Source organism: Tribolium castaneum, chromosome 1 (assembly GCF_031307605.1).
Source record: "Tribolium castaneum strain GA2 chromosome 1, icTriCast1.1, whole genome shotgun sequence".
NCBI lineage: Eukaryota > Metazoa > Arthropoda > Insecta > Coleoptera > Tenebrionidae > Tribolium > Tribolium castaneum.
In genome coordinates this window covers 29,168,138-29,181,687 of record NC_087394.1, presented here as the reverse complement: position 1 = coordinate 29,181,687, position 13,550 = coordinate 29,168,138, and the positions used below count along the sequence as shown (strand labels likewise).

Here is a 13,550-nt window from a genome sequence, read left to right as displayed (position 1 = left end):
TTGGTTTCATTTTTATTATTATTTTTTTTAATGCTACAAACGGTAGCCAACGTGGAAGCGATATGAAGGTAGGTGTATTTTATTGCTGTGTCGTATTTATTTATTTCACAAACTAATAATTTCATAAAACTCAAATTTGTGAAATTTGTGACGTTTGTGAAATTTTTACTTGTCAGCCGCGCATCGGCACCACGTTTTTCTTCAATAATCTGAAATTTTAAATCCGCCAATAGGATTTCTTTTTCCCGTAAAACACTAGGGCCATCTATCCGCATCATCAGTAAAACCTAATTCAGTGAGGGCTCGATTTGGCTATATCAGTTCGGGATGCCTGGTTCGGTTGTTAATGTTTAATGTCGGTGAAATGCTGACACCACGAACATTACAGTCGACCAGACAATCGCTGCGCGTTTGGAGCTAGCACGGTAATGTATGAATAGTTAGGAGATGTTCTACAAATGTGATATGCAAGTCAGGGTAACAGCTTATTGATGTATTTATAATAATCTACAAATATTTTGATCATTTTCCTGGTGTAAACTTGGAGCAGCAATTGTCTGGTCGACTGTAATGTTCATGGTGCCAGCCTATCGTCACCGATATCTGATGTTGCTATCTGTCAAAAATTTGAAATTTCTAACCTAAAAATTTCCAATCACGTTGTTTAGAATTTTCACAAAAATCGTGTAAAGCCCAAAATGGCATACAATTTCAACAAAAGTGCTAAAAGTCTAAAGCGAGAGCATGATTCTGAGGCATTTTCATCACCTGAGAAAAAGTTAAAATTGACCAGGAGCGAAAGCCCCCCGATTTTTCCTGTAGAGGTTAAAGAGGAAATTTTAAGCAGTGGTGAGAAAATGAAAAAGAAATGGGAACTCAATTTTGAACCAGTAGTGACTGTTTCACATAAAAAATCCAAAATGAAGAATCATGCTTCTGATGGGAATATCTCTGATACTCACGTGCGAAGCCTTTTCCAAGAATTACCGTTTCAAGAAGTCGAAAACCATTCAGGTGATGACTTAATTAAAACTGGGAAAAAAAGGAAGAAAAAAGAACATAATACTTTTGAAGAAAAAGATTTGAGTGATGAACCGTTTAAAGTTAAAAAGAAAAGGGAAAAATTGCTTGAAGTTTCGGAACAACATACGAAAAAACATAAGAAGAAAAAAGAGGCGCATGGCGAAGAAGTGGAGGAAGAATTTCCTACAGACAGAATGAACAAAGAAAGTTTTACTGATAGTGACATCAAAAATTACGGAAAGGAGTCTAAAAAGAAAAAGAAGCAAAAACGGAATCACGATGATATTGGAATATCAAGTGATTATTCTATCAATGAAGATAATGCAAATGAAGTGGAGCAAGCTAAACTAAAAAAACATACAAAGCAAAATAATTTAAATAACGAAAATGCATCAAAAGAACGAAATATTTGGAAAAAACCAGCAAATGGTATTACGGAAACACGCACTGACGTACGAAGTCTTTTCGAAGAATTACCGTTTCAAGAAGCAAAGAAAATTGAGAAGAAAAAGAAGAAACACAACACGGAAGAAAAACATTTTGCTGATGATGAAACATTTAAAGTTAAGAAGAACAATGAAAACTTGCTTATTGTGGAAGAACGTAAGAAAAAACTCAAGAAGAAAAAAGAAGTGTACGGTGAAGAAGCGGAAGATATGGAAAATTTCCCTACGGAGAAAATAAAGAGAGAGTTTTTTACTGATAGTGATAGCACGAGTTATGGAAAAGAGCCTAAAAAGAAAAAGAAGGAAAAAACGAACCGCGATGATAGTGAAAGTGATAGATTGCTTGTTGAGGAAGAACATAAGAAAAAACATAAGAAGAAAAAAGAAGTGTATGGTGAAGAAACGGAAAAATTCGCTACGAAGAAAATGAAGGAGACTTTTACCGATAGTGATAGCACAAGTTATGGAAAAGAGCCTAAAAAGAAAAAGAAGGACAAATGGAACCGCGATGATAGTGAAATGTCGACTGATTATTCCATCAATGATGAGAATTTAAACGAAACGGAAATTTTTACAACGGAACCGACTAAACATAAGAAACATAAAAAGAAAAATCATTCAATTGACGAAAATGGAGAAAATGCATCCAAAGAAACCGAAGTTCAAAAGAAGAAGAAACACAAACATAAATACCAAGAATTACCTATTCAAACTTTAAGTAGGTCATTCCAGAATAATTCTAAAGACGACGATAAAAATTCGAGAAAGGAATCTGAAAATTTGCAAACAATTCCCGAAACATCGGCGCTCCCTAAAGAAGTAGAAAATTGTCAGAAATCGCCAATAAGGCACAAACATTCCGAACTTGAAGTGTCTAACTCAGGAGACGAAAATTCCAAAACCAAAAAGACGAAACCTCAGTTACTTGCTGAAAATTTGAAAACTGAAAATTTATCGATTGATGATTTGCTGCTACATCATTCTGTAGATATTAAAAGCATGGATATGGAATACGAAATTCCAGAAATTCAACATGAATCGAGAAAATTTGAAGAAAGTGACCAAGTAAACAATTCTGTGGCTAGTAGGTCAGAAAATCCTCGAGAATCGCTTGAAAATGTTAAAAATGAGTCGTCTGATTCGGCATTGGACGTTTCTGAAGGTCCTGAAAACAACAAATGTAAACACAAGAAGAAATTCAATACTGACGGTTCTGAGGAAAAATTTAATACGAGGGAGTTGTGTTTACAAAATAGCGAATCAGTCGATATAGCTTTTGATGACATTTTGGAAGATGAAAAAAAATTATTGACTGCGGAAGAGCGTAAGGTTAGTCTTTTTTTCAAAATTCTTTATGGATACATTAACTGTTTTTATCACAGAGATTGACGGACCTCAGCGTGCTTCTACCATGGCCAGTTCATCCATTACACATGGTAGAAACACGGATAGCTGGAAGGCCATCAAAGGATCAATGGAATATAATTTATGCCAGGGGTTTCAAACTGAAACAGGGAATTTACAGTAAATCTGAAGACGACATTATTAGGAGAAATTGGGAACACTTTTGTAAAGTAAGCTGCTTGACCCAGCTATGGTCAAAATAGTGAGTTATTATTTTTGCCTCTTGTAGCTTCACGATATGCCTTTAGACCCTAAATATTTTCTACGTTTAGCTACTCCAGAAAGGGAAATTCTTATTCCAGTCAAAGAAAGAATAAGATTTGTCCAATTTCTAGCACACGGACTGCCTAATCGCTTATTGTGTTCTGTATATAAGAGGTTTCAGAGATTGTTTTTCCCAAAAGAGATTATAACTGGAAGGTACTCATCAAAAAATAAACATGAGCGATATTTAAAGTTTTTGCTAGGTTTGAGCCAAGGGAAGATAAGGTTATTCTGGACTATTTGAAAACATGCAAATCGGAAACACCATTCTCAGATCTAGCGAAAATCCTAAATCGGGACAGACTTGCGATTGAGAAAAGGAGCAGGAAGTTAAAATACATCAACGAAGGCATAACTGAGGTCAAGTGGACGGCGGATAAAATAGCCGAATTTATGCAACACTTTGTTGATGTTACGAAAGTCGACAGTGTTGACGAGCTGGAAGACAGGCATATCAGTGTTGAGGAGTGGAAGGAAATGTCTGCTAGGATGAATCTACCGAGTATTAAGCTGCGGCCTGCGTGGTTTGTTAGAATATACCCTCGCATCTTCATCCACCGCAGTGTTAAAATGAACGTTGTTAAGATACTTTTGATTGACGTGTTAGTATTGTCTAAAAACAGAACTTTTTCGTAACGAGCAGTTTTAGCTTAATCGAAAAGGGGAAAACTGACTGGAGGGATGTCAACTGGGAAGAAATTGCTGAAGAATTTGACGGTTTCAACGGACAAGCCTTGAATAAAATCATGAAGGAACTTGTTAGAAACTACGTTCCTTTAAGTCAACGAAGTGATTTAGGAGGTTCGTACCTTGACCTGTTTTTTGTAATTATAATCCTGCTTTCAGAATGTTTAAAGTGCCTGGAGAAGGAAAAAACGAGAATTCGTGGACTAAAAATGCGAAAAATAGATATTATAGATGGTTGAAATTTGAATAAAATTAAGTTACGTCATAAAAATTTCTTTTTTCCCAAACTTTATTTTCGCACCTGAAATAAAAATTACAGATTATCACACGATGTAAAATAACGTTTAAAACACTTTTGTGGAAGTAAAATAGTCGCTAGCTTAATAACATGTCCCGTTTATGAAAATCGTAGTTAATACCTTATGATTAAATTTCAAATTTTAATTTGTTCGAGGTTTGTTAGTCACTTATAAATCTCTACTCGTGTTGTGTATCAAGTGTCCCCAGGTAACAAGTGCTATCACAGTTGACCACTGGTGTTGCACTATGGGGTATCCTTCCTTGCACTTTTTCGCTTTATTTTCAACTTCTACAAAAACATAATACAGTTTCCGTTTAAAAGGAATAAACAAATTACCCTCGTTATTGTCGCTGTGATTGAAGCAATTCCACCCAATTTCCCCCTCAGCTTCTAGACCGATTAGAGGAGTGTCGGGGAAAACTTTATTGAAAATTCGGGACTCGTGGTTTTTCCGCATTTTGGCCGAGCAACATATTCTAAACGCCAGACTGTTACTCCTTAAGACTATTCTGCGTTTGAACTGAAAAAAATAAACAACTGCGGAAAACTAAATACTTCCTACTAGGAGGCGAGACGAGATGTAAAATTACCCGTTTTTCTCGAATCAAAAAATAGCATGTTAAACGTCAGATTTTCTATTTTTTTTCATGTTTTTCGTGAAAATTTAGCAAGGCTTTCTCAGCCTATTAAGAATAACAATAACTCATGATCTATTAGACGTAATTTCATTATCCTTGGAAAGCTCTTTTAATAATCTGTTTTTCCCAAAAAAGATCTTTGTTCTCCGACGCAGTCTATGATTAATAGTTTTCCAGAAAACTGCAAACCTAAGCAAAAATTAGAAAGAATTATATCTTAAAAGCTATTGAAAATTAAAAGATTTTCTCCTCGGCAATCTATTCCTCAGATTATCTTACGTAAACTTACATTAAAACAGTTCGACTTTTTTGAATAGTTTTGCCGTAATCACTTAGAATTTAGAAATTATTGTTTATTACCGTTGGAATTTTTTTGAAAATAAAATAAAAATAACAAAAAAGAACATTGCCATTCGATAAATAGTTTTTAGGAAAATTGCAAGTAAAGCAAAGATTGAAAAAAAATCATAACTTAAAAAGTATTGCAAATTTGGAAATTTTCTCGACGCCAATCGATTTCCCAGGCCATTTTACATTGGTTTACATCAAAATAGTACTACTTTTTAGGATGGTTTTGCCGTAATCGACATATGAAATTGGGTGAATATTTCAACATGTTTTTGACATTAATCGAAAATAAGTCTGGAATTATTAGTAACCCTATTAAGTTAATTTATTATCGTTAGAAAGCTTTATTGATAATTAATATTTTTCAAAGAAGCTAGAAATAATAAATCGTTTTCGTCCAATAACTAGTGCATAAACCGTTCTTTTGTGCTAGAATTAGAATTAAAGTTTTCTCGTTTTTATAAGTAAAGAATCCTATGAAAAAGTTTTTTTTAACTACAACATAAAACCTTGTTTTCGGTTAGAATGAGCCATTTTCAGCCAATTCTCAAAGAGTTTTCTTGTTTTTAAGCAAGAATTTCTCCAAATTGAATCATTTTCGTGCCTAAACCATTTTTTTGAGCTCAAATAAGGCGTTTTAATCTGGTTTATGAAAGTTTTCTCCTTTATAAATAAAGAATCGTCTAAAAAAGCCGTTTTTATCCAAACTTTAACATAAATCGTTTCCTGCTAGGATAAGCCGTTTTCAGCCAATTCTCAGAGTTTTTTCGTTTTTAAGCTAGAATAAAGCGTTTTCATTCTCTTCCAAAAAAGTTTTTTGTGCTTAAGCAAAAAATCTTTTAAAATAAGCCGTTTTCTCAGCCACCTCTCAAGGAGTTTTATTGTTTTTAAGCAAGAAATTGTACAAAATAAATACTTTTCTTAAAATCTAGTACATAAACTATTATTTTGAGGTAGACTTTTCTCGTTTTTAAGCAAGAAATTGCTCAAACTGAACCGTTTTCTTCCAAACTAGTGCATAAACCGTTCTTTTGAGCCAGAATATGGAATTTTTATCCAAACTATATCATAAATCATTGTTTTCGGTGAGAATAAGCCCTTTTTAGCTATTTTTCAAAATTTAGTGAGTGAACTGGGATGTGTTTCATTAAAGTTTAAACAATTTGGAGCCGAAACAAGTATTCTGCCACACTATTTTTTTAATTTCTTTGGGATAACAGACCGAATTATTTTGATTCTCGTTTTAATTCTCCATACTATGACTAAAATTTGAGAGATACCTTGAGAAGATGGTCTTCAAAGTCCTCTGAAGTTAAGTTGTTTCCGTTTATTACGACGGAAGACGCGTCAAACACACTATTATCACAAAAACCCTCCTCTGCGAAAGCTATGCAGAGGCTGTTTAGTCTGCGAAGGGTGTGATATTCTGGCAGTTGTGGGAACACCGTTGTCCTGCGGACTATGCCCCCAGCTATAGCAACCTTGTCGCATTCCTCTCTACAACCACCAAATTACCAAAAATAATCAGTCGATTTTGGGGCTTACTCTGAAATTAGGTGATCTAACATATCGTAAAATTCCTGAGCAAAGTCGACTTGAGAAAAAAACAGTATGCATTTGACCTTCTCATCTGCGAGAAAATGATCATCGTTTCGACAAACAGGATTACAGTAAAACATTGAAACCCTGACATTTGGTATGGGCGGTATAAAACAGCCATCAAAGAGAGGTACGCTGGATTTATTTACAACTTGTTTTGAAAACATCGATGCCACTCCAGGGCATCCTATTGCACAATATTCTGTCCCACTGGGGACCACCTGATCAGATAAAAAATCTGAAACTATTCACACATTTAGCAAAAGGCGCCAGTGCCCGAAATGGACTTTTTACATCTGATTTTCCGTGAAGACAAGTTTTCGTGGCAGCAGAAAAAGTCGTTCAGAGAAACTGCGCGATAATTGAATAAGATAATCCCCAAATTGACATTGTTGTACAAGTAATTGTTGCTGTAATGGACATAACTTTGCCGCTTTTTTCGAAAGACAGTTATCCAGCTGATTTTATTGCGCTTTTCTAGAATCCGACCAGCAGTTACCTGCCACGATTTTTTCACCATGGAGGCTTTTTGTAAGTCACTGTAGTCTAAATAACTGAACACAATTTCGAGTAAGGGGTAGACTGATTCTAGGGCTTCGGCAAAGTCAAAATCTTCCTTAATTGTTACATCCACGTCGGTTTTAAGCTGGCTTGTCTTCTTCAGAGTGATACATACTCTGCCTTTACTACAGTAAGCCTAAAATTGGATGTTTACACAACCAGTAAAGACCGAGTTTGTAAAGAATAAACGCAAACTATCTTACCATAGCTGCTGATGTGTAAATCACTGATTATCCTTAATGCCTACGTCATTTATTTTGGGGTATAATTAATGTTTCTTCAATATTATTGTTATTGAAAATTTTTTCAACCATCAAAATAAATCACGCTGTCATTTTGCTGTCATTTACAATCGGCCTTCTTGCCAAATCGCACCCAAGAAACATAAATTTACAAATCAATTGCCATTTTTTTTGTTAAAATCAGAGTTTGTTCAAGGGGGCAAACTTAGCGCAAACTTAGTTTTTGATGACGATGAGTAACTCACATATAATTATACAAAATGTAAAGTTTAGCCTGCGGTTTGGCAACGAGGCGCGGTTTCTGACAGTTAGTTGTCAACAGCAACATAACCTCGAATAACTGAACTCAAGAAAAAATAAATGCGAAATGTCCAATCTTGACCGCTGTTTTGTCAGTGGTTGGTCAGACGATGAGGATGGCATTGATCCCGAACGCAATCCCACCGGTAAATCCGCAAAACACCCCTTGTCTTTTGTTACCCCCCACATTTTCCAGAAGAGAACCCCAAACGCATTTTAGCGGCCGCCGAAAATGGCGAGTTGAATGAAATCAAGAGCTTAATCGAACTCGACCCCAGTTTAATTCATTCAACCGATAAGGAAGGCTACACTGCTCTTCACAGGGCATGTTATGGCAATCATGTTGAAGTCGTGAAATATTTGCTTAAAAACGGTGCAGACATCGCAGCTAAGACGGAAATGCAGTGGCAGCCTTTGCACTCTTGCTGTCACTGGAACAACATCGAGTGTGCACAGATTCTGCTGGCCGAGGGGGCTGATGTGAATGCGTTGTCTGAAGGGGGGCAAACTCCCCTGCATATTGCCGCGTCTCATGGGGCGCGGTACGACCTGGTTCAGCTGCTGCTAATGCATCCCTATGTTAAGCCAAATTTGAAGAACAACAGCAATGAGACTGCGTTTGATATTGCAAGGCGCAGCTCAAAGTATCGGAATATTTTTGACATGGTCGACCCCCTAATAGACTTAAAACACTTAGAAATGTAATGATATCTTATTAATTTATAATTATGTATTTTGTTATCTTTGTTTTATATTTTTTGTAATAAATAAAATCATTATTAGCAAAAACGTATTTTTTTTAATCCTTCGTAAACTAAACGAATCGGTACAATGGTGTTTAAGAGAAATCACTATAAATTTCAACAAAAAAACTTCATATTTATCTTGGAAAGCTAAAGTTTGGATTTTTACGGCTCAGTTATTTATATTTCAAGAATTCTGCAATAAATCTTAATAAACAGACAGTAATAGTTTTTTTTTAATTAGTATAAACATTGGTGCATTAATTGTGAAGGGAAATAGATGGTGTGCCTCATTCCCCTCAAAAGTGTATTCCGGCAAATGCCTTTCAAAAAATTCAATTCCGTTCACGTCAGACCTGAATCAGTAATGAAGTTTAATTATATTTTACCCAGGCTGAAGTCTTGAAAGAGTGGACGAATATGAAGTCATTGAGAATTCAATGCTAACCATTTTATTATATCACTCGTTCCCCTCACATTCTTAAAATATTTGCTGCTGTAGATCGCAGCCATTCCGAGCTGCCAGATAAGAATTGCAGAATACCTAAGTGCATATTTCACGATAGTAACTCTGTGAAAATATTTTTCTACATATTGTTTACTAAGTTATTTCGCTCAAAAGAACAACAAACTGCAGTTTTGAAAATTTATTATTTTGCTTTCACGTTAAATTTTCACTACTTTATGCTGTAACTTAGAAAACGGACTAACCCCTCGAATTTCTTTATAAACATCGTTGGAATAAATGTTAATCGTCAGTTCTTCAAGCCCCACCTCTTTGTCTTTCTTGCACTTGGCTACAGCATCGTCTACGGTTTTCTTGCGCTTGTTTTCAATTTCCTTAAGCTCGTCTTCAGTCACAAGTTTCGCGTCTAGAATCTTTTGCTTGAAATTCGTAATGGGGTCTCTTTTACTCCTCATCTCTTTGACTTCTTCGTGAGTGCGGTAGCTGGTGCCGGGGTCGGACATAGAGTGTCCGAAATATCGGTACGTTTGTGCTTCGATAATAATGGGCCCTTTGCCGGAGATGCAATGATTAAATGCAAACTTTACGGCTTCCCTCACCATTAAAACGTCCATGCCGTCAGTCCAAACCCCCGGAATGTAATCCCCTCTGGTGTAAAACTCTTTATTGGCTGCATGTCTGTCAACACTTGTCCCCATGCCGAACAAGTTATTCTCGCAGAGGAACAAGCAAGGCAGCTTCCACATTTTCGCCATATTGAAGGCTTCGAAGACTTGCCCGTTGTTGGCAGCCCCGTCCCCATACACCGTTATCGCAACCCTATCCTCGTTCTTGTATTTGAAGGTGAAGGCGACGCCCGCGCCCAGGGGCACATGGGCCCCCACTATGCCACTACCCCCGATGAAATTCTTCCCGTACATGTGCATGGAGCCCCCTTTGCCTCTTGAGCACCCGCCCGTGGTCCCCATGAGCTCGCAGACGACGGGAGCGGGGTCTAAATTGCTATTGAGGAGAGTCCATGCGTGGTTTCTGTAACTGGTGACGATGATGTCGTTGGGGCGCACGTTGTATTGGACCCCCACAGCCACGGCTTCCTGGCCGGCGTACAGGTGGCAGAAGCCCCGGATGGCTTTAGCCGTGTATAATTTGCTGATGGCCGTTTCCATTTTGCGGATGGTTTGCATTTGGTCGTAGATGGTTAAAGCGTCAGGTTTTGTGAGGGTGACTTGGGTGGCAGGGCCCGTCTCAAGGCGGTGGAGACGGAAGGGCTTCAACTCGAAAGTGGCCTCGGTTGAGTAAAAGTGAACGGACAGTCTTGTTTTTTTTAACAGTTTTGTTAAAATTATTTTTAACATTTTGCCTGCTGTTTGACACTTTTTGAAATTGTCAAAGTCGTCAACAATAAAAAATAAACACAGGGCCGTATAAAAAATGTTGTATTACCTGTTTCGGAAGTATAAAAACCCCAACATCGCATTTTATTGAATTATTTTTTGAAATTTTTTTGAAAAAGTTATAAAATAGTTATTAATGATTAAATCTCCGATTGAAAGTATAAATTTCATTACCTATTATTTTTTTGAATTGCATAGTATAAACTATAAAGTCTTTTCCTAAAACGAGGTTGTTTGTAAGTTTTTCTTACCGTGAGGGCCGGTTTATAGAAGGTTTCATTAAATTTTATTCGTTGTTAAAATTTAACAACGCGAATGGACCAATCAAATTAATTCATTCTGGTCACGTGATCAGTTAGTCACTTATCGAATTATAAATTTAATTAATGATCCTTCTATAAACCGGTTTTTAGTGTTACTTTTGAAAGGTGTGATGCTTGTATTGATTAGTTTCAACAATTTTCGGCTAAATTTTCGAAAATGGTCTTATCAAACTTATTTTTATTATAGGGAAAAGTTCATGGTTACTAGACAGTTAACAAAAAATCTAATTTTAATAAATTATTATTACCTCCAGAATAAACATAGATAATCGCGTGATTCAAAATAATTGGTGTAGTAAAAATGGTGGAGGCGCCGGGATATATTTTAATATTTTATATTTCTGTTGAGATTTATTTTTATTATATTAATTTTTTTTATTATTATTGTAATTATTAACGCGGTTACAATAATGACTGTAATTATAAGTACTTTATTCTTATGGTTCTAGCGAAATTTATTTTAATTTGCAATAAAAATGAGTAAACCTTTGACGTTAAAGCAAGAACTAGCACAAAATGCTTTTGCTTGTAGCTGTGCTTGTAGTAAAGTTTATACTTACATTTTTATTTATAACATTAGTGCACATACTCGCAAAATTGGAAGCAAAACATTTACTCAATTTCATTTATACGGCCCAATATTAGAGAACCGTTTATTTTCATCTATCCTAGCAAATTTTAATCGTCTTATTTTGCCACTTGTCTTATTTATTTGAGTAAATTGTTTTTTAATGGTTCGAGCTGAGTATATCACTCAGAAATGTCTCAGATCCTCTTGTTTTCCCGTATTTGTTTGGTTAGAATTAGAGACATTTCTCAGCAATTCTTCGCTTTTGAAAGCAAGTCATAGTATCTGTAAAAAAATATAAGGACAAGTTTATGGTTACTGGACAGTTAACAAAAAAAGCTTACTTTTATAAATTATTATCACCTCCAGAATGAAGATACATAGATAATTGCGCGATTCAAAATAAATGGTGTAGAAAAAATGGTGAAGGCGCCGGAATATATTTTAATATTTTATATTTATATTGAGATTTATGTTTATTATTTTAATTTTTATTGTACTAACTCGGTTAGAATAATAACTGTAATTATAAGCACTTTATTCTTACGGTTCTACCAAAATTTATTTTAATTTACAATTAAAATGAGTAAAACCCTGATGTTAGAGCAAGAACTAGCACGAAATGCTTTTATTTGTAACTGTGCTTGCAGTAAAGCTTATACTTACATTTTTACTTATACATTAGAGCACATACTCGCAAAATTGGAAGCAAAGCATTTACTCGATTTCATTTATACATCCTAATTTTAGAGAACTGTTTATTTCCATCTATTCTAGCAAATTTTAATCGTTTTAATTTGTCACTTGTTTTGTTTATTTAAGTAAATTGTTTTTTAAAGGTTCGAGCTGAGTATATTACCTAGAAATGACTCAAATCCTTTTGTTTTGAATTATTTGTTTGGTTAGAATTAGAGACATTTTTATGCAATTCTTCGCTTTTGAAGGCAAGTCATATTATCTGTAAAAAATATAAGGATAAGTTTATGGTTACTGAACAGTTAATAAAAAATTTAAATTTGATTAATCATTATCACCTTTAAAATAAAGATACATAGATAATCGCGTAATTCAAAATAATTGGTGTAGTAAAAATGGTGGAGGCGCCGGGGTATATTTTAATATTTTATATTTATGTTGTGATTTATGTTGATTATTTTAATGTTTTTATTTTTATTGTAAATAATAACGCGGTTACATTAATAAGTGTAATTATAAGCACTTTATTCTTACGGTTTTACCGTTTAATTTGCAATAAAAATGAGTAAAACCTTGACGTTAAAGCAAGAACTCGCACAAAATGCTTTTACTTGTAGTTGTGCTTGTAGTAAAAGCTTATACTTACATATTTATTTATACATTAGAGCACATACTAGCAAAATTGAAAGCAATAAAACATTTACTTAATTTTATTTATACGGCCCAATATTAGAAAATCGTTTAATTCCATCTATTCTAACAAATCTTAATATAAATTGTTTTGACACTTTTCTTTTTTATTTAGGTAAATTGTTTTTTAATGGTTCGAACTGAGTATATCACCCAGAAATGTCTCAAATCCTCTTGTATTGGCATATTTGTTTGATTAGAATTAGAGACAATTCTCAGCAATTCTTCGCTTTTGAAAGCAGTTCATATCATTTCAAAAAAAAATAAACTGCAAACAAATTATCATCTCATCAAATAACTCAAATCGTTATACTTTGGGTTTTATCAACATTGGTTTAATTAGAAATGGCAATTTTTAGCTATTTTTTTAAGAATTTCTTGCTTAAAAACGAGTCAAGTCGCGTGAAAACAAATTGGATAATCTTTTTTGGCACTAGTTTTAAAATTTTGTAAGTAAATTTGATGATTCTTGGCTTAGATGGTAATACTTCAGAATGTATTATTTTAGTTCTGGTTTTGAGTAAATAAATTATTTTCAGCAATTTTTTGCTCAAAAACGAGCTTAACTGCAAATCGCGATATTGTGGCACTTGTTCTTTTTAAATAAATAAATTTTACCGATTCTTTAATAAACAAATACAAGCGAAATCGTATGGCATTTACCTATTTTGTTTAAATAAGCTGAGTCACCTGAGAATATTTCAAATCTTCTTGTTTTGGTATTTCTTTTGTTAAAAGAAGTTATTTTTTGACAATTGCTGAGTTTAACACGAATCAACTCGAGTTCATTTGCCGTTGTTTAATTATGTTGATTTTTATAATAGTTAGAGAGCATATGCGTCAGTCAAATTATCGCA

The 13,550-nt window shown here is 34.5% G+C and overlaps 4 protein-coding genes across 4 annotated transcripts; 2 read left to right on the top strand and 2 right to left on the bottom strand.

The window, feature by feature from the left end:
- Positions 1-600: 600 nt before the first annotated feature.
- Positions 601-4,095, top strand: LOC103312371 (glutamic acid-rich protein). Its single transcript, XM_008192856.3, has 6 exons — positions 601-2,798; positions 2,852-3,043; positions 3,103-3,293; positions 3,341-3,739; positions 3,787-3,938; positions 3,984-4,095. Exons 1-6 carry the CDS (start codon positions 699-701, stop codon positions 4,061-4,063), a joined length of 3,114 nt encoding a protein of 1,037 aa, XP_008191078.3. The 5' UTR covers positions 601-698; the 3' UTR covers positions 4,064-4,095.
- Positions 4,096-7,628, bottom strand: LOC103312363 (uncharacterized). Its single transcript, XM_008192836.3, has 6 exons — positions 7,475-7,628; positions 7,005-7,407; positions 6,657-6,954; positions 6,392-6,608; positions 4,462-4,645; positions 4,096-4,413 (listed from the first exon to the last, which is right to left on the bottom strand). The coding sequence occupies exons 1-6, from the start codon at positions 7,475-7,477 to the stop codon at positions 4,292-4,294; spliced, it is 1,227 nt and encodes a 408-aa protein (XP_008191058.1). The 5' UTR covers positions 7,478-7,628; the 3' UTR covers positions 4,096-4,291.
- Positions 7,629-7,749: 121 nt separating this feature from the next.
- On the top strand, positions 7,750-8,602 carry LOC654973 (ankyrin repeat domain-containing protein 49). The gene is made up of 2 exons (XM_961442.5): positions 7,750-7,959; positions 8,010-8,602. Exons 1-2 carry the CDS (start codon positions 7,881-7,883, stop codon positions 8,516-8,518), a joined length of 588 nt encoding a protein of 195 aa, XP_966535.2. The 5' UTR covers positions 7,750-7,880; the 3' UTR covers positions 8,519-8,602.
- Positions 8,603-9,188: 586 nt separating this feature from the next.
- Positions 9,189-10,429, bottom strand: LOC655038 (pyruvate dehydrogenase E1 component subunit alpha, mitochondrial). The gene has a single exon (XM_961534.4). The coding sequence runs from the start codon at positions 10,375-10,377 to the stop codon at positions 9,223-9,225; it is 1,155 nt and encodes a 384-aa protein (XP_966627.2). The 5' UTR covers positions 10,378-10,429; the 3' UTR covers positions 9,189-9,222.
- Between the last annotated feature and the right edge of the window lie 3,121 nt (positions 10,430-13,550).